Source organism: Notechis scutatus, chromosome 4 (genome assembly GCF_049901735.1).
Source record: "Notechis scutatus isolate UNSWTSFEM ecotype Mainland chromosome 4, rNotScu1.2, whole genome shotgun sequence".
Lineage (NCBI taxonomy): Eukaryota > Metazoa > Chordata > Lepidosauria > Squamata > Elapidae > Notechis > Notechis scutatus.
Genome location: NC_142012.1, coordinates 20705625 through 20726427, shown reverse-complemented (window position 1 = coordinate 20726427; position 20803 = coordinate 20705625). Strand labels below are relative to the sequence as shown.

The window sequence follows — 20803 nt, the reverse complement described above, 5'->3', positions numbered from 1 at the left end:
TATTTCATTTTAGTCTTGCTGGCCAGCATTCCAGGGTTAAAGTCCTATCGCCGTCATAAATTTCCAGAGTCCAAGCCATAAAACTCCTTCCATTATCATGTAATGAAGATAATTAGTTTCTTTGATCAAACTGATTTTTTAAAAAAGAACATGTCTTATTCTGCTCTTTTCACAAGCCTCATTTGAATGCTTAGTGGGGGAAATGTGATTTATAAACTTGTCCTGTATATACTACCATCAATACAAAACAGTTTGGCAATTACTTTCCAGCCAAGCAAGAAAAAAGCTAGTGCAGAAGACAAAATTACTATGCATTACAGTAATAAGAATGTGGGTAATATTTTTGTCAGGAACATATCACTATGGACATGCAAACAGGCATGGACTTTTTCAAACATACACTCACGCTTTTCTCTTCTTTGCCCTTTTGCTTCCATCCCAGTGACTCTCTGCCAATCATTGCTGTTCAATGGCAGAAACCACGTTGTTTAATTTCCTGCTATAAATAGCAGCATTAGCATTCTCACCAGTCACCCACTAAAAATCAGAGCTCACGTGTTTTGGGACTGAGGCCTCTGCATGCCCACAGGCCATTGATGAATCCAATTTAAGATGCATCCTTTTGACTGCAATGTTCAGTAAACTGTCATGACTATTTGTAGTAATCTGGCAATTGCAATTTATCTTTTTACAATATATCCATCAGTCCCCAAAGATCCAATGATTAAAAATGTGATGTGTCATGCTGAGTTCTGTAAGAAACCTATCCATATATCAGCTTGCTATATAGCAATGTTCTCTATGAAGGTGTATTTTATATTAATTTTCATTTTCTTTTTTTTTAAAGTTTTTATTGGTTTTTAAAAACAAACATAAACAAACAGAACATAACAACATCAAGCCATCTTCCATATGTATACATACAGTGTGCCGGTTGGTTTACAAATTGTTTTGTGCTTCCATTTCGTAGTCTTCGATTACAATTACATTGCATATAATCTCGTATTTTCAATCAAAAATTAAATACCTTAGTACCATTATTAATCAATCATTTGACTATACTTTTATATCTTCTTATTTCTTTTTCGACTTTCTCTTCCTGGGTTTTTTGTTGCGATATTTCAGTTAGAATGTATCTTTTGGAAGTCTTGTTGAGATTTTGCTGTAAGTTCTTTTTTAATTCCAGGCAGTCTCCTCCCTTCCAGATCCTGCCCTTTTATTCTTCCTCTCTCCTTTCCTGTTTTCAAAAGCTTTTAATTATCCAGAAATCTTTATTACCCCTTTGACTTTTTATTTTCAGCATTAAATGCCTGTTGATGTCAAAGTGGATTTTTTTCCAATTTCTTGCTTAAGTCTCTTAGCTGTCAGTATAGGAAAAGGAGAAAACCAAATCTTTTCCCTTTTCCCTCTTCTTCACAGCTTAAAAATCTTCTTAGGGAACAATGTTATTGTTTTTTAACAGTTTCAATTCCAGGGTACCTTATTTGTTGCTTTTGCTGTTTGACCCGGTCAACCAAAACTTTCTCTTATCTTCCTCCTGCACATTCTTTTCCGGTCGAGTTCTTCTTTGTGGTGGCCATTTCTGACCACCGCTGCAACCGCCTTCGGGAAAGGGAATAATGGCCAGCTGGGGAGGAGAGATGTGGCTCTCCTCAACCCTGCTGGCAGTCTCCCCCCTCTTCACCTCTACGGGGTGGCTTAGCCCCGAAACCAGCCGGGTCGGGGCGCTCCAGCGGCGAGCACGGATTGAAGCCTCGCAGAGACGAGGTTTTGGTCTGTCGCTGAAGAAGCTCAAACCGGAAGTGGGACAAAATTTCTTCAGGTTCTTGTATACCTTAATCCAATCAGTAGTTAGATGAAGAAAAAGGCTTGGGGGGAAAAAAGAAAAGGAAAAATTCTTCAGGTTCTTCAACACCTTAATCCAATTGAGAGGTCTCAAATAGAAAAGAGTGCATAAAAATAAACCAGAAAGGTAGATGAAAAAACAAAAATACCAGGAAAGGAGAGAAAAAGGCTATTCCCTTAAAAAAAAGGAAACATTAATACTAAAGCTTTCCCTTTAAAATAAAAAGCAAGCGTAGAGATTGGACTTCCAAAGAAAAAAAAAAGAAAAAAAAAGACAAGCTCCAACAAAGCCAAAGATCCAAATAGCTATTGCAAAAAAAAGATAAAATGAAATGAAATAAAATAAAGCTGGTAAGGAGGGATAGCACAACTTAGAAAAAGTAAAAAGAGCACACTGCACTTTGTTTAATTATCCAAGGCTCTTATTATAACTCTCTTCTCCAAAAACTTATCACCTTTCCCCCCCCTAAGTTTCAACACCAGACTCCAGCTGTTGATAGAAACCCAGAAGAGCACCTGCAATAATACTCTCCCATGCTCTTCCCTCTATCTTATCAAATAGCAATGTCCTTAAAAAAAAGTCTCAATTCTTTCTTTCTCAGCTATGTCTGGTCACAGGAGAAATAGAATATTTCCAAGCCTCTAGTTGGCAGTGTTACAAAGTTTCTTTGCTTGCACTTTCCCCCTCCTTTTCCAAGCAAAATAAAATAAGAATTAATTTTAAAAAAAAGAAAAAGATATTTTAAAAAAAGAAATAACTAAAAGGGAGTCTCTAGCCTAAAATGTTACAAAATCAAAAAGGAGGAAAAAAATAGATGGAAAAGAAAAAACCAGTCCAGTTTCAAAATATAAGATCATGTATAAAAAATCCAGCAATGAAAAAAAAACACATTACTTTGACATTCCTGTTTAAAATCGCCGCTTAATCACTTCTGTCAAAATTTTTACAGATTCTTTCTTTTCCTTAGGGTGTCCTTTCAGATCTTAGAATAAAGAAAAAGTTCTCACCAAACTGGCACTCTCTCTCTTTCTGTTCTCTTTCATATCAGAGCTGTCCCAACTTCAGCAGCTTTTTTTTTTTTTTGAAAGTAATTTTATTGGTTTTTAAAGACAAACAAAAACAAACAAAACATAAAAAACATCTTTCATAAATATACAAGCAGTGTGTCGGTTGGTTTACCAATTTTTTGTGCATCCATTTCGTAGTCTCAATTACAGTTACATTGCATGATAACTCATATTATCAATCAAAAATTAAATACCCTAGTATCACTATTAAACAATAATTTGACTATAATTTTATTCATTCATACTTTGCGAGATAACTATAATTTACTTAGTTTATTTTATAACAATTCATATAATCCTACCAAATCTATCCTACAAACATTTTATAGATATATATATATATATATAAAAAGAAATATATCTTTATATATTATTTTTTAAAATTCTAGATATTCTATTATTGTATTTTATCATCTAACCCAGGAGTGGGCAAACTTTTTGGCTCGGGGGCCGCATTGACTTTTAAAATTTGACAGACGGGCCGGGTCAGCACAAGATTTTTTGGGAATCGCCCCCCCCACCCTTTTCTCCTTCCCCTCCCCTCGGAGGCCCCCTGAGTCAGGAGTTGCTACCGCCGGCGCGGCTCCGCGCGGCTCCAGTCCCGCGTTGCCTTGGGAAGGGAAAGGCAAAAAGGAAGAGTCTCGGCGGTGCTTTGCAACGGGAGCAGTGGCACCGGAGGTTCAGGCTCAGCGGCTCCTGGTTTTGCCTTTTCCTTTCCAAGGCAATGCGGGACTGGAGCCGCACGGAGCCGCGCCGGCGGTAGCAACTCCTGACAGCCCCAGCCAGACACCTGAGCGGAGCCCGGGCGGAACTGCCTGTTGCTGCTGCCGGAGCACCGCCGGGTCGCCTCCTCCAAGCAGCCCGCCCGCCCACCGGGCTTCTCCTCCGCCGTGCGGCTCGGGGCCAGGTGCGAGCGCCCGCGAGTTCAAAGGAACCCGAAAGTTGCTCGGAAGTTGCTCGGGTGCTGGGAGCAGGCTTTTAAAGTGCTGCCCGAGCAAAGTTTAAGCAGCCCGCCCGCCGGGCGGAACCCTTCCCGCTCCTCGGCGGGAAGACGCTCCAGCCTGCAAACTTTGCCTTTGAAAAGTTTAAGCCTGGAAGCCCCGGAAACCCGAGCAACTTCCCAGCAACTTTCAGCTTCCTTTTAACTCGCAGGCACTCGCGCCTGGCGGAGGGGAAGCCTGGAGCCTCCTCCAAGCAGCCCGCCCGCCGGGCTTCCCCTGTGCCGTGTGGCTCGGGGCCAGGCACGAGCGCCCGTGAGGAAAAAGGAAGGCGAAAGTTGCTGGGAAGTTGCTCGGGTGCTGGGAGCAGGCTTTTAAAGTGCCGCCTGAGCAAAGTTTAAGCAGCCCGCCTGCCCACCGGGCGGAACCCTTCCCGCTCCTCGGCGGGAAGACGCTCCAGCCTGCAAACTTTGCCTTTGCAAAGTTTAAGCCTGGAAGCCCCGGAAAAAAAGGGGGGATCGGCGGGGACTCACCTTTGGAGAGGTTGCACTCGAAGGTGATTTCGAACTCCCAGCCGAGGCCTTTGCAAAGTTCTTTTCTTTCCTACCCCGAGAGAGCTCCGCACTGTTTTGCAGCTTTGGGGGCTACGCGGCACAGGGCAATACGCCACGCCCAGCAATTTTTTTTCAGGGGCGGGCCGGATTGGACAGACCAACGGGCCGGATGTGGCCCGTGGGCCGTAGTTTGCCCACCCCTGATCTAACCATTGATAGAAAAGGTCCCAAATTTTATAAAATTGTTTATCCTCTTGTTCTCTAATTTCAAATGTCAATCTTCTCATTTCAGCACATTCCAATATTTTCTTAATAATTTCCTCCTGCGATGGTATTTTCTCATTTTTCCAATTTTTAGCAAATACAATCCTAGCCGCTGTTAATACATTTACAATCAGGTATTTCAAATCTTTACTATATGTGTCAGGTAAAATTCCCAATAAAAAAATCTCTGGTTTCAAGTCTATGTGTTTCTTTGTCATTTTTTCCAACCACATGCGAATTTTAGTCCAATATTTTCTAGCGTCCTCACAAGTCCACCACATATGGTAATATGAACCAGGTATCTGATGACATTTCCAACATTTTTCGGATTTATTCTTGAACATTCTTGCTATTCTTGTCGGGGGATCAACTTCAGCAGCTTTAATGGCTGCCTCTTTGCCGCTGGCAAAAAGAGCTTCTCCTGGATCTACCAGGGACTTTGCAGTATCCCTGGGATCGACAGGATGCGCTCTTCACTTTCACCGTCTCTTCGGGACGGTTTAGATCCGATAGGACCGTCCAGGAGCAAAGGTATCGGCAGCGATCTCAGACCTCCAAGATCGCATGCCGTATCGTCGCGACGCCAGCTCCACCCTCCATTAATTTTCATTTTCAATCCGCTTCTGCAACCTATGAAATAAGCTAAATACTCTTAGTTGAAAATATTCAAATGGGGAAGGTATCTTGTGCAAGGTATGCTTTCTAATCATACATTAATGCTGCAGATTCAAAAGCCAGAAGGCATTTTTGAAATCCACTCAACTATCTATTGTCCATGAGTGTCTATCAACTATGTACATCAAAAGCACGTGCACCAAATCAGGGGTCTCCAACCTTGGCAACTTGAAGCCTGGTGGACTTCAACTCCCAAAATTCCCCAGCTGGCTTAAAATCACATCTGGATTATTGAACCAGCTGCGAAATACTTCTTCAGCTCCCGCGGATAAACGTTTGCAGGTCAATACAATTTAAAAGGCACTATGGTCTTTTTAAAAAAATAAAAATAACAATGATTTAACACCGTCCCAAATGACAAAATACAATATTCTAAACCCAAAAGCGAATCGGGGAGGAGCTTTCCCGCCATAACCCCGCCTATACTAAGTCACGAGACTGAGATATTGCGTCATTAGTCCGCGTCGAGGACTGCCACTGCGGTCTCGGGCGTCAGCGGCGCGTGCGAAGGGAAGGGCTAGCCCGGCTTCCTGGGTCCTTCGGCGGTGGCCATTGCTCCCGGTTCGTGCGCTGGGCTGCGAGGTAAGAGAGAGAGAGAGAAAACACCCTTCCTCCTAGCTCGGTCGGTGGGGAAGTCGCGTTTCTCCTCAGCTTTCCTCCCCAACGGTTTCAGCAGTCGAGCCCGATTTTGCCCAGCTTAGCGCTACTTGGCAGCCATGTTGGCTGGGGCACGACGGGAGTTGTAGTCCCGCCCTGCTTCCGAAGATCCCGTACAGGGCCAGGTTGAATCTCTCAGCTCCTTCTTCTCCCAGAGGGGACTGAAGGCTGATCCGCTAAGGAGCAAGTCCGTTAGAAATGCATTAAGCCTCCGTTACGAAGGACCTAAAAGAAGGAAAAAGCCGCTCGAGTTAACTGAGAGGCAAAAGAGGCGCCTTCTTCTGTCACCTCAGGCACGGTCCCTTCTGTGGCGTGACGAGGCTCCCTGGGCAAAATGTGCACGCTCAGATGCGAGAAAGCTTGAGCTGAAAGGCGCCTATATTCTCTTAGGAAACAGTGGGGCCGATAAAATCCGAATAAAGAGCATTGAGATCAGCCCAGGGTGGAAAGCAAAAACATAGTTCCAATATCTCAGGGGCTGCCCCAAAGAAGAGGGAGTCAAGCTATTATCCAAAGCACCTGAGAGCAGGACAAGAAGCAATGGGTGGAAACAAAACAAGGAGAGAAGCAACTTAGAACTAAGGAGAAATTTCTTAACAGTGAGAACAATTAATCACTGGAACAACTTGCTTCCAGAAGTTGTAAATGCTCCAACACTGGAAGTTTTTAAAAAGAGATTGGATAACCATTTGTCTGAAGTGGTGTAAGGTTTCCTGCCTAGGCAGGGGGTTGGACTAGAAGACCTCCAAGGTCCCTTCCAACTGTGTTATTCTATTCTAGTTTGCAAAAAAAAAAAAAAAAAAAAAGTAGCTGAAAAGTCCTCTTCCAAGTTGGTGGTTTCCGAATTTGTTGAACCGACATTTCTGACTCAGAATTCTGGGACTTTTATTCCAACAAAAAATGCATCTCTAAATTATTCTGGTCTCTCCTTATCCATGCAATTCTCCCTTTTTATGTCAATGTAATTTATATCGCTTTATGAACCATTACTGTTGATTTGTTTTTCAGAATAATAATCGGGACATAATTACATGAAAGCATGTTTTGAAACCAATATTTAAATTAATAGAACCAGGGCATCTTCATTTCTGTCTCTCTTGACTATTTTAGTCTTTTGAGGGTTTCCATCCCTTTCTTCAGGTCTAATTCAATAATAACCCACATAGGAGTGGAGCCTGGGCATGTCTTTTGACATTCACAACTCAGATTAATTTCTATGGATCCTACAAGGCATCAGGCATCCTGACTTTGACCATTAAAAAGTATTGAAACTTCCAGAGTTCAATGGGTAACACTCACAATTTGAAAAGGAAACAAAGGGACTTAAAGCATCTTGCCCTTCCAACTTCATCTCTTCAATATATTAGAAGACCCAGACTTCCTAATAAAAAAGGATAAAATTATGAACACCCTTAGGCTGCCGTTGCTTTTGTTTAAATGACATAACTGATATTTTATCACATTTTACCATTCTCTCTCTTCCTCCCTTTCCCTCCCCCCTCCCAACGTAGAAGGGTGGGGCATGATGCTTATGTTAGACCTACAAGATTGACTCTCAGACACTGCTGGACAAATTGAAAGTCATGGTTTCTTGCAATTTAAATTGTTTCAAGAAAATATATTCCCTTAAAGCAATGGAATAAACCATGGGCATTATTGTCAGTTTGACACAAAGCATTTAAAAGAGGTTCTTTGCAGAATGCAGCATAGCTTTGCATACCATCTTTGAAAGCTGCCCCTGGTTGTTGGCATGCCTGTGTAGCCATCCAGGAGAGGTAATTCTGTTGCATTTTTCAATGTTGCTAAGTACCTTTTTCTAAGGCTTTGTGCAGATTTGTTTTTTTTTTAAGATTTGGGGATTTTTTCATTTCATTGAGTTTATTATAAAGTGTCAAGGCTATATTTTGCAGCCATATAAACTCTTCGCTATTATTTTCTTTACTGATATTTCATCAAATGGTTTGTGATTTCTCTAATAAATGTAATAAAATGGAGATGTAATCCAGATAATTTTTAAACTGAAAATAATACAATGGCTATTATATGGTTGCAAAATAGAATGTATGATATATCAGGGTAACTAATATCTGTGAATATTCCTGTTTTATTACAATCCCCAAAATACTATGTCCGCCTTGGGCCGTTTATTTCAATCACAAATGTCTTGAATTTGTACTGGTTCTTGCTTATTAGCATTTTAAGTGTTTATGCATTTTAATACAAATTATGAAATAAGGATTTTTTTGTCCTTCATAATTTGTATATTAGGCAGAAATCCTTATATTCAACTGCCTTAGACAAGAATTTTTAAAATACGTTTAAGGCACGGTTTTTAAATAATATATATTCTGTTTGAATTAAGTTTTCTAAAAATCAATTTCTTTTTTTTTTTTGAAGCTCATGTCTTCAGGAATGCCACCAGAAAACTTTAAAACAACCAATGTTACTGATACAGAGGAAAAAGTGAAGTGCAACATTGATAAGGTAGAAATTACAGAATTGCCAGTGGAAAAGATGGAGAACATTGAAACTATGTCAAAAAGACAGCGAAAGAAACTAATAAAGCAGAAACAATGGGAAGAACAAAGAATCTTACGCAAGTATGATTTGCTTCTTATAAAAAGGATGTATTTTGTGATTAGGCACTTGTGGGCTGATTCATTTTATTGCTCCCCAGTTTCTTCCATGAAAAAGTTCAGAACTAAGCCTGAGGATTATATGAGGTCATCGTGGCCTTTTCTCTGCTTCCTTTATACAGGAGAGGAGTGAACAAATGTGTAATCTCTCTCATCCTGCGTGATGAAAGACTTCTAGGAAACTCTTATGACCTATCTGATTTCATACTGTATAAGCGGTCTCTTATTCGACAAATGAAATAATAGGATATATATAAATACCTACAAATCTTTTTGTTTTCTTCTGGTCTTCCTTTCTACATTTCAAACATGATTTGTCTCTTTATGACTCATTATTCATTATCTTTGAAACACCTATTCTGGTTGAGACTCATATTCCAGCATCCAGCATTTAAAAGCACATACTTTAGCAGATAAATCAAGAATTATCTCTATCTTTAAAACAACGATATGGAAGAACATAATAATCAGATAATAGCCAATGTTGTACCACTGAGTAATGTTTGTTTCCATTTCAGACAAAAACGTAAAGAAAAACGCTTGAAAAGAAAAATGGAGCGCCAATCTCAGCTGGAATCAAACGGTGAAGGAAGTGTCAGGAAACATATGCGTAGGGATATTGTTCCTAGTGCACTTCGTCTTATAATAGACTGCAGTTTTGACAATTTAATGGAATTAAAGGTAAATGGAAATGATATTTAAGAAGCAATTCTAAGTGTCTTGATGGATGGATTATATTAAGTCATTGTCAACTCATTGCAATCATTTAGATTTTGTAGTTCTCCAAAATTCCCAAGATATAGGTAATCTACAGTTAATGATTGCAGGACTGTGTCTGTTTGAAAATACAGTGATGCTTTAAGATGGCAGGGAAGCTTGTAAATTGTTCCCACCACTTTTCCCCCCTAAGGAACTCTGCTACAGAGCTCATGCTTTTTCAGTGTGAGGTCAGACCTAAACCCTCCCTTCAACCAACCACACTTGCACCTTGCAGCAACACCCTCTCCCCACCCTCAGGCACTTGGACCTTGCACCAGCATCCCTTCCTCTCTCCAGCTCACATTCATTTGTGCTTTGCATCAGCAACCTCTCTTCAGCTGCCACATGTTCACACCTTGCAACACACTCTTCCCAACCTACACGCAGTCACAGAAGCTCTCCTCCCTACCCAACATGCCCTCACATCTTGCTACATCAGCCTATCCCAAGGCCATGCACACTCATGCCTGGCAGCAGCACCCCATCCCCAGCTGGTTTGCACTTTTCAGCAGCAGCTCATCCCCATCCCATAAGCTTTTATTGCAGTACCCTTCCATCTTGCCTCACTCTGTAATACTCACCCTCCTTCCTGAAAGCCCCTGGGGACTTGAGACTTCCTGCCGGCTTCTACACTGACTTTAGGGGAGGCTTGTTGCAATCATGAGAATATGAAAATGAGATGTTCTCATTTAATGATCAATGACCCTCGCTTAACACTGATAATAAGGCCTGTAAGATTGCTGTCTCTAAGAGATGCAGTCATGTGACATTGCACTTTGTGACCACATTGCTTAGCAATGGAAATTAACATATGAACTGAAGTCATTCAAAATAATTTTTTGGAAAATGTTAAAAACTTGAGAAATTAATGTAGAATTAATGAATGAACAGGATCAAAGATGTAAGGTTTAACTTAGTAGAAAACGTAGGGTACGTTTTTGTGTGTATGTCTTTAAGTCAGCACTGATTCTTCACAACTACCTGGATTAATCCCTAAAGTTGCCTTAAGGTTTTTGAAAATGTCTTGCTCTTGCCCAGCTAGAACGCATGGTCTCTGTTTTCTAGCCTGATTCCTTAACCATGTCACCAAACTGGTTCTCATATGTTAGTGTTACTTGACAAACATTACCAATATTCTAAATAGATTTAGAAAAATTGGTGTAGATTATAAATTGCTTAAATAGTTTAATTTTAGAAATATTAATTTTCATTTTTAATTGCATACTTTTATTACATTTTACTAATAAATTGAATTTAAAATTAGACAAGTCCCAGAAAGAATTATGCATCAATATTATCATTTCGAAGCCATAACACACTTGGTCATGTATACAGCATTGCTGCCCAGACTTCTTTAATCAGGTTGTTGGCTTCATCTGGATGATTTTTAGAGTGATGAGCTAGTAAAAAGAAAGAGTGATAACTCAGAAAACCTCTATACTTTTAGTATGCTTTCTTCAGGTGCATGTTTTAGAAGTAATTTCTGTTGGTTAAAAGCTTCCTTTCTTTCTCTTTAGCGTCTCTCTGAAACTCTTGGTTAAAGCATTTTGTGGTGCTTTCTCTGAAGAACAGTATAAAAACAAATTGTATTATATACAGGATGTCAAGAAACTTCACAAGCAAATTCAGAGGTGTTATGCAGAAAATCGTAAAGCACTTCATCCTGTTCAGGTATGTCAGTCTAAGTAACCTCCAAATATTCTTCTTTGATGACTTTCTTAATGTTATGCAATACATATGAAAGATATTTTAACATAACATAATGCTTATACTTGCATTTTTAGCATACATAAAAATAATTTAAAGATTTCTAGATATTGGTCTAGAAATGTCTTAGGTAACAATGCACACATACATAGAAAAGGAGCAAGAAGTTATTAAGGAAACTATGTTAATGCATTAAGATAAGAAAAAGAATATAAACTCTGGCTAGCAATCCATTCAATATATCTCTCCATATCTTTCTACTGCTTGCAAGTTATCCTTGCAAACCTCCACCACATTCTTACACCAACTCAGACATTGCCTTTTGTTCTTTAAACATCTTTCTGAGGTCCTTGTCAGCTGCATCCAGCCACAACTTTCTGAGTCTTCTCCTTTCAAGCTATTCATTCTTCCTTCATATATTTGTTTTTAGATTCCATCTTCATTCATTCCCTCTTTGTGACAAGACATCTTCACGTATTCACTAAACCATATTTAGCCACTGTATGAACTTTAATATAGCAACTGTGCAGCATGGCACAGCCGATATCTAGGCACAGAAATGATGTGACACCTCTTACAGATACACTGCAGATTTCATGGAAAAGGCATTCCCCTGAGAAGCTTGGTTTTTTCCCCCACCAAGTTGTACTTGACAATTTGTATTGCACGTGAGATTAGTGAATGCCATGATGCTTATAAAAAACTTTATAAATTAATTCTTGGTAGGGATGTTCCATGGCAGAACCCAGCATACATATCTGTTGTCACGAGCATTGCATGTATGCTAAGTTTAACAGAGTAATAAAGTTTAATAAAGTTTGTACTATTCACACTGGTTTTCAGATCCTTTTTCTTGGGGATCCCTTACAGATATAGCATATTTACTATAACATCAATTTTTCAATTCTCTTCCCTGTTGACAATGTTTATATGGTTCCATACTTTTTATTTCATCTATAGTCTATCTAATTTTTGCTTCACATTATTTGGGTCTTTATGTAACACATCAGAATCACCTACAGTGTACCAAAAATACCCCTTTGAACTTCCAGCTCTTAAGTTATTATCCTGCTTGAGGTGAAGCTAAAATGTGTAAAATATGAAATGGAAAATAGTATTTGGTTGTATAATCTTTAAAATTATCAATGAATGTTGCATACATTTTTATTCCCTAGTTTTACTTGGCCAGTCATGGAGGCCAGCTGAAGGACAACATGAATGAAACAGACAAAGGATGGATAAATTGGAAGGTGCTAGCAATTTAAGTATATAATTTTAATTATTACAATAAAAACAATCGATTTCTTAGAAATGCATGAATTTGACAGGGACTGTCTCAACATTATCAATTGTCAGATTGCTGGATTTTGCCTTCAGTAAAATGAAATTATTGATACAAGTAGTCCTCAATTTACAACAGTTCATTTAGTAAAAATTTGAAGTTACAATGGCACTGAAAATAGTGACTTATGACTGTTTTTCACATTTATGACCATTTCCAGCTTCCCTAAGATCATATGATCAAAATTCAAACGCTTAGCAACTGGCATGTATTGTGAGATTGCAATGTCCCCAAGGTCATGTCATCACCCTTTGAGACCTTCTGACAGACAGTCAGTGATGAAATCAGATTCATTTAACAACCATGTTACTAACTTAACTGCAGTGATTCACAACAGCAGTGGCAAAATAGGTAATAAAATGTGGCAAAATGCACTTCACTGTCTTGCTTAGCCACAGAAATTTTGGGCTCAATTATGTTCATAAGTCAGACATTACCTATATTTTATGACGGCTGAATGACTTACAAGTAAGTGCCTTCTTCCTTTTAGCTATAATCTTTCCAATATTCTATATATAGTATATATATTAATCTTTTCAGATAAATGATAAAATTGTAATACTGTTTCATTGCATTGTTAACCCTTTACTGATAGTTTCATAGTTTTCTTAGTGCAGGCATAGAATATATACTCAAACTAGTGAAAAATCTTTAGTTTTCAGATAATTTATTTGGATTTGTGTTTGTGTCTTGAAGGATATTCAGATTAAATCAGAGCATTATAGTGAGTTGGTGAAAAAGGAAGATCTTGTTTACCTTACTTCGGATTCTCCAGATGTCTTGAGTGAATTAGATGAATCAAAAGCCTATGTTATTGGAGGCTTGGTTGATCACAATCATCACAAGGTAGATGGTTAATATTGTGCATGCATACTTGAAAAAAATCGTATTGAACTAAAGTTAAAATTAATGGACAATTAAATGGGATTTTTATGAATGTAGTATTATATTCAGTTTGGAGAATTTGTGACAGTCCACATGTTGAACTACAGCTTACAACATCCTCAGTACTGATCATGGTGGGACATACAGTATTGTTCTATATTTATACCCTGCACCATAGTTAGGGTAGACAAAGTCAAATGTAAAAATAAAAAACATAACTGGATAAGTTGGACTTTTATATGTTATATATTTGACAGCTATTAATAAATCTCATAGATGTTTTTGAAACTGATCTATGGGCTGACTATTCATTAGAATTAAACTACTTTAACTTATTCACCATATGCCAGCAGAGTTGGGGCCATTAGTGCTTCTGGGGAAGCGTAAACTTGGGGCTACCATCAAGGAAGCCTGTTGTCTAGAACACGTCCCATGCACCTAATAAGTGGTAGGCCTTCTTTTAGTTATAGGCAAAATAGATGGGCTCAGGTTTTTTTACATGCCCAATATATCCTGGAGCTGCATTAATAATTATAAAGAGATTCCAAAGCATTTTGAATTGGGCCTGAAAACCTACAAATAACCAGTGTGAGTTCAAAATGGATGCTATCCAAACCTGTTAGGAGCCACTACATTATCTACTAGCTATAGTTTCTTGACCGTTTTCAAAGACTACCTTATATGGGGCACATTGCAGTAGGCCAACCAAATCAGAGCATGGGTTCCATTTATCAAGGGCATTTTTGTTCAAGTGGGACTACAGTGGCATGTCTGATGGGGTTGGGTGAAGGCTTTCTGGCCATGGTTTCCATCCCTTTGTCCTGGAGGTAAAGCTTGAGGTCACAGCAAAGTCCTTCAGGGAATATAGTCCTATCCACTGTGCCTACCTGAATTATTGACAAACCAGCAGTTCCAGCTTGTTGGGATTTAAAATGAGATCGTTTTCCCCCATCCAGATTCTCACAATTGCCAGGCACTCGGAGTTCTATGGCATCTCTAATTAAAGCTGGGGTGGGCATGTCAGGAGCATATTAGTGATATCTTAGCCCAAACTTCCGAACAATCTCACTAGTATTTTCATGAACCTTTAAATAATATGGAGGAGACCTCTGAATAGAATAAAATTCTTTATTGGCCAAGTGTGATTGGACACACAAGGAATTTGCTTTTGGTGCATATGTTCTCAGTGTACATAAAAAGACAACCCTGAGCCACCTGCACTGACTTCTCAGGGGCTCAAGTGCTGATGTCTCCAAGATCACCAGCAGGAACTATTCACTCAAGTAAGAGGATCCATACCATTCCATATGTAGTAAATGAAAATTTTGTAGATATTGTCACACTACAAATCTTTATTGCCATAGGACGGCATATTGTCATAATGCATCTGTGCTCTGTAACACAAATACAGGATATCAGCAGTGCATTTGTGCGATGCGTATTTCATCCAGTGCACATTCTGTTATTTTAATAATGCTTATTGTATTGCTAACGTTAAAAATAAATGCCAAAGGAATTTAATGTCTAATAAAAGTATCTAATAAAACCGTTTATAGCATACATAAGCATAAGTTTACAGGAAAATCTGTAGAACGTGTAAATACAGCAAGCTGTTGAATGGTTGGTATGTCTGTTATCATTTGTCATCATCTTACTGTTTCTTTAAAAAGCTTGTATAATTTTTATGGGTTTCTGATCTGCCTTCCAAGTCACAGTCTAGGGATAATATTTCTTTAGATTCACCAGCTGTTATTTGTTAATATGCACATTTTTGGAATATTATTGAAAATGTGAGTCCAATTTCTGGGGAAATGAGATGACAGCATAGAGTAGATTTGACAAACACAACAAATTTGTGCACAATTTAAGAAAAAAAGCCAGGATTTTAATTAATCTTTTGAGCGGTTTCTCTCCATATTGGCTCTGATAACTGGTTCAGTTAATAAAGAAACTTTATTTTGGTGAATACATAATCAGTTAATTGACTAACTTTGTATACAAGCCATAAAGATAAAAGTGAAGTTCTCAGCATTTTAAGTTATATATAATAGCTTAATAATTGGTACCTTTTATAAATCAGTGCTCTATGATATGAAACATCTTTAAATCATGCTGTAAGGCTATATGTGTAATGCATATATTTTATTATGCAAAAGTAAAGTGAATTCAGTACAAATAAATTACCTGATAATCTCAGGCAATGTAAATTAATAACAAATAGACATTTTATTTTGCTTACAGGGAATTACATACAAAAGAGCAAAAGAACAAGGTATCAGCCATGCACAGCTCCCCCTAGGAAACTTTGTGAAAATGAACAGCAGAAAAGTTCTGGCAGTCAATCATGGTAAGAAAATGTTTTATTTTTTTCCTTTATTTTTGAGTCTACATTTTGTAAATGAGCTATTTATGCTTTATAATGTCAGAAGCAATTACCATTTCTAGTTGTGATTTTTGCTAGATACTGAGTATTTTGACAAGCACTTAATTTCTCCAGCAGACAGTGTCTAGTTCTCAAAATTATAGAGAATGGTTATCTAATATTTGTGTATTATCAGTGTAATAGATTAAATATCCACTGGGTTACCACTGAGTTACTTAATGAATGAATGAATTTTATTCACAATTCAAACCTGTAGAGTTCTGACTTAACATATTTTCCTAGTTGCTCCTTCATGTTTAGTGCAACTGTTAGTAAACAATTCAAATCACAGTAAAGATAACTGGGACAAGGAAGCTACGAAGTATTCCCCAACCAGGAAAAAAGGCAGTACAACATAACAGAAAAAAGTTTTGATACTATAGATATTTTGCTGACTGAGTAGAAATCAGGAAAATGCTTGAAGCAGTTATGATCTTATTTTTATTTACATACTCATAGAAATAGTTCAGTGGGCTTCCCTGTCCTCAGCTATCCATTAGCTATAGTGATCATAACACAAACAGATCTCCAGAGTAACCTGTTTTCTCAATTCCCCCTAACACACAAGCTACAAGTTGTTAGATTTTTAAAAAAGGAATTGATTTTGATGAATCTTTTTTTTTATTTGCAGCCTATATTAATTGCAATATATCCCTTTTAGAACTATGTTTCCATCTTTGCTTTTAAACATCAATTCTCTTTATAGATGTATGATTTAAACTGTTTGTCATATTATAGAATTTAGGGAGAAAAACATTAAAAAATAGTTACTTCTCCCTTAAGAACAATTGCATGCTGATTCCATTTCTATTTAATAATTATTAGTAACAATATATAAGTTAAATAATATGTACAAAATAAGATTGTTTCGTGGTTACTGCAGAAGCTTCTAATAGTTTTATTACCTTTTTATTATTTAATGTTCTTATCAAGTATTTCCCTTTTTTCTCATAGTATTTGAAATCATCTTGGCATATCTGGAAAAGAAGAACTGGGAAGAAGCCTTTTTTACTATCTTGCCACAACGAAAAGGGGCCAAACTGCTGCATGAGGCAACCGAGGTGACAGTTGCCTCCCCGTGCAAGCAGCAAGAGTCAGGAATTATTCAAGATGAAGTCTCTGAAAAGAGCTAAATGTTAATGAAAATGCTACTCATGACACGAGAAAGAAAGCTTCCAACTTTGGAATTTATGAAATGCTATACCTCCTCTCTTGGTTTTAAGCACTAGATTTTTATTACCAAATTTAAGCTGTATATTTACTCATAAAATATTTAATGGCATTTAAATATGCAAAAAGAATTGTTGAAGGAGTTTAGATTTCCAAAGATGCCAGTATTTATTTTCCTCCTTAATCTTTTATTTAATAATTTGCTGGAGTCTATTTGTTTTTTATTCTGAACTTCACAGCAGAATTTTAATTGTAATACAATCAACATTCACTTGGCTGAAACTCATGTTAAGTATATTTTCTTGTTTATAATTTTCTTTGCTTCATGTTTGTAATATATGAGATCTTTCCTTAGTAAAGATAAGACATGACAAAATTCAACTGCAACTAGAATTGTAGATTAGGAGTAATTTGCATTTCATTAAGGCTTTTTGTTTTAATCTAAATCTTCTCGATTCCTGTGCTTGTAGAAACAGGACAGAGATTTACTTTACATTTCAGCTTTGCTGATGCAACCCAACTACAGTTTGCAAAGTATGCACACTTAGTGATTTCTGCAGTAAGAATGAAAATGAGGGCACGTTGTCAGAAACATAACCGATACGGCAGCTTTTCATTACACTACTGACATTGTCTATGTGCAAGGAGTTAGCGTTGTATGTCTTTCACCCCCAAGGCTCAGATATGAAGCAGCTAGACTTTCACAACTTCTGTTGTGAATACAAGAACTTCTGCAAATAAATACAAGAAGGGGCTCTGCCCCAATTTCACTGAAAGATGTTTTTTTAATAGTTACAATTCTTTATTGCCAATATTAAAATTGTTGGATGTCCAGAAAGGCATATTTCCTATGTGCTATAATGTTACATGGCATGATGAAAAAAAGAAGTCTGCTTCTTCAAAGTTACTTAGTTTTCAGAAGTTCAAAATCACTATGAAATTCAGTTATATTCCAAAAGCTTGAAATGTTTTAGACAAATGAAGAAACTTTCATATGATTGAAGAAGTTAAGCAAATATTAAACTTAGAAACTAATTAGAATTAAGTTTTGTTGTAGGGGTCGTTTGAAGAAGCTGACCAAATAAATTGTGTGAATGGTGTAATTATGCTTTTAAACTTGAATTCCTTTTTGCTCATCTTATTCTAATGTGAAATTTAAAATAACAAATGTGCTCTCTCTATATATATACACACACATACAAACAGAGATTGCCAGTAAATAGTATTCAAAGTTGATCAAAGTTGTTTAATATGTTGAATTAATTCTCCCATGTAGTTGAACTGTTTCTACATATTTTAGTCATTTTTTAAGTTATTTCACTGGTGAAATGACAAGGTTTATAAAACTAAATGTGCTGCTTGAATAATAGATTTTAGCAGAAAAATGTTACATATTATACTGGATTCCTTCAGTGTTTTTATTTTATTATTCATTTAATTCAAATGCAGCTTGGTATATATAAGCAAATCTAGATTCTAAAACCAAATAGCTTTCTTCTGGAAGCAATAAGAAGGAAAGAAAGTGGAATGGAAATAGGGTATGCAAAACTTGTGCTTGGATGTACTATTTAAATCTTGAAAAAGCTATTTAAATCTAAATTGACTATCAGAAGGTTACCACAATTTTTGTATCATACAGGATGGGTTCCTATCTAAAAAAACTAGAAATTGGAAAACCATGAGTGATAGTCCTGTCTTAGGCATAAAAGGCAACTGAGTGACTTTGGACCAGCCATTCTTTCTCAAACCATGTCACAGGGCTGTTGTGGGAAAATAGGAGGGAGAAATGTTAGGTTTGTTCACTGTCTTGAGTTATTTCTAAAGCTAATAAAGTGGGAAATAGAAAATATCAAATATTTTGGACAGCACAAGATGGATGTTTTCTGGAAGAACAAGAATGAACATCTTTTCTAAAAAAAATTGGTGCTGAAAGTTTATTACCAATAAATTTATTTTGGTGCTCCAAAGAATTGGCAAAATGAGCCATTTTTAATTTTATCTCTTTTCAGGTGTCATGTATTGTGTAGTTTTCTATTTAAAACTTACATTAATGGTTGTCATAGATTAAATACTATAGAAACACTTTCTGTTTCTACTTTGTGAATAATTATTTGTCTCTTTTCAGAATCAATTTTATTACATATTTCTCTCAATACTGTGAAAGGTTGCTGTCCTTTGCACCAACTAATCTCCAGTGACATTTTTAGTAGTTTCCTAGAATAAATTATATAAATACATGCCTGGGAATATTTGGTAGCTGTTTGAAGACTTTTTATGAAGTGTTTGACTTGGATATATGACTGTTTAAAGTAGTCTATTTGACTCTTTTTCAGTAGACTGAGACATACAGGATCCTGAAGACTGCAGACTCAGCTGTTAATGTCTGGAGAAAGTTTGGAGGAGACCCATAGCACTTTATTATAGTACAGTGAAACATAACCACCACACTAGAATAGACATGGGGTATAGCTCTCATTTCTATCTCACAGCTTGTTTTGGTTCTGCTACTTTTGGTGGAGAACTAAAGTGAGCAAAGGAGCAGGTGTGCATGCATCTTGGGTGGAAGGGGAACTGGAGGACACGGACATTAATTTTCTTCATGCGTTCTAGGCTAGAATTCATAAATCACTGCATTACTTGGGGCAGAAGTCTTTGATATCAATTGGGACTAAATTTTTCCATTCCTCCATGCAGATTTTTTTTTCCAGTTGTATGAGGTTTTGACTTGTCCATTCCAGAATTTTCTCCCCCCTTAGCTATTTTTTGTGAATATACTGGAACATTTAGGATCAATGTCATGTTTGTAAGGTCCACTTTTAATTGAGCTTCAGTCTTTTCACTTGATCTCATATTATCTTGAAGTACTCTCTGGTACAATGAATTCATAGGGCATTTTATAATAGTGGGCTGCTGGGCCCTTATGCAGCAAAGCATCCCCAAACCGTTCGTTTGTATACTGCCTTTGTTGTTTTTACAAATAAGGCAGCAAACATATCCAACACATCATCATCATCCTATTTTCTCCACAACAATCCAATGAGATGTGCAGGGCTGAGAGTGATGATTGGCTCCAAGGTCATCCAGCTGGCTTTCATGGCTAAGGTGGGACTAGAACTTGCTGTCTCCCACTTTAGACTAGACTTAGAATAACTTTATTGTCACTTTGAATGTACAGTAATTGGCATACATTAAAATGAAATTTTGTTGCATAAAGCTCTCAAAGGGTCACCACCTCTAATAATACGCTACATAAACATGACTAAATACAAAATTATGCATGACTGTGTATGCACATGCACACATTCTGAATTACTGGAGCCCCTGAAGAATGATTCTACCGGTTCGGACTGGTTCTATAGAACTGGTTGTTATGAGTATGCACAGTTTGGAGAACTGGTAAATTGTGCCACTGGCTGGCCCCGCCCTTTCCTGCCTGCCCACTTGCCTCGCCCAGTCAATCCTCATCTCTCCTGCCATTCTTAACCTGCCACTGCCTGCCATTGCTGCCTGCCTTCCACTGCGGCCCTGATCTCCCTCGGTGAGTGAGCCTACAAGCAAGCCCCGGTTGAGTCAACTCCCAGGCTGGCCTAGGTCACTGCGCTGTCTCGCCACCCACCCTTACCTGGCTTGCTTCACCGTGACCTAGCTAGTTAGCTGCTCCCCCACCAAATGGTTGTGTCCATGCTGGCCTGGAAGAGGAGGGAATGGTCTCCTCCCCCAGGCCAGGAAGAAGCCACGGGGCCATGTCTGTACTGGCTGGGGAAAGGGGAATGTTCTGGCCAGGAAGAAGCCACAGGGCCATGTCCATGCTGGCTGGGGGAGAAGGGAACGTTCTCCCCCTGGCCAGGAAGAAGCTGCCACGGGGCCAGGGTGGGGCCATC

At 37.9% G+C, this 20803-nt stretch overlaps 1 protein-coding gene across 1 annotated transcript; it reads left to right on the top strand.

Annotated features, from left to right (window-relative positions):
• Window positions 1–5817: 5817 nt before the first annotated feature.
• Window positions 5818–18022, top strand: TRMT10A (tRNA methyltransferase 10A). The gene is given in 9 exon segments (XM_026672683.2): window positions 5818–5926; window positions 8399–8601; window positions 9156–9318; window positions 10996–11067; window positions 12279–12353; window positions 13142–13291; window positions 15572–15677; window positions 16707–16877; window positions 16880–18022. Coding segments are annotated over 8 exon segments (1032 nt in total). The 5' UTR covers window positions 5818–5926; window positions 8399–8401; the 3' UTR covers window positions 16975–18022.
• Window positions 18023–20803: the final 2781 nt, after the last annotated feature.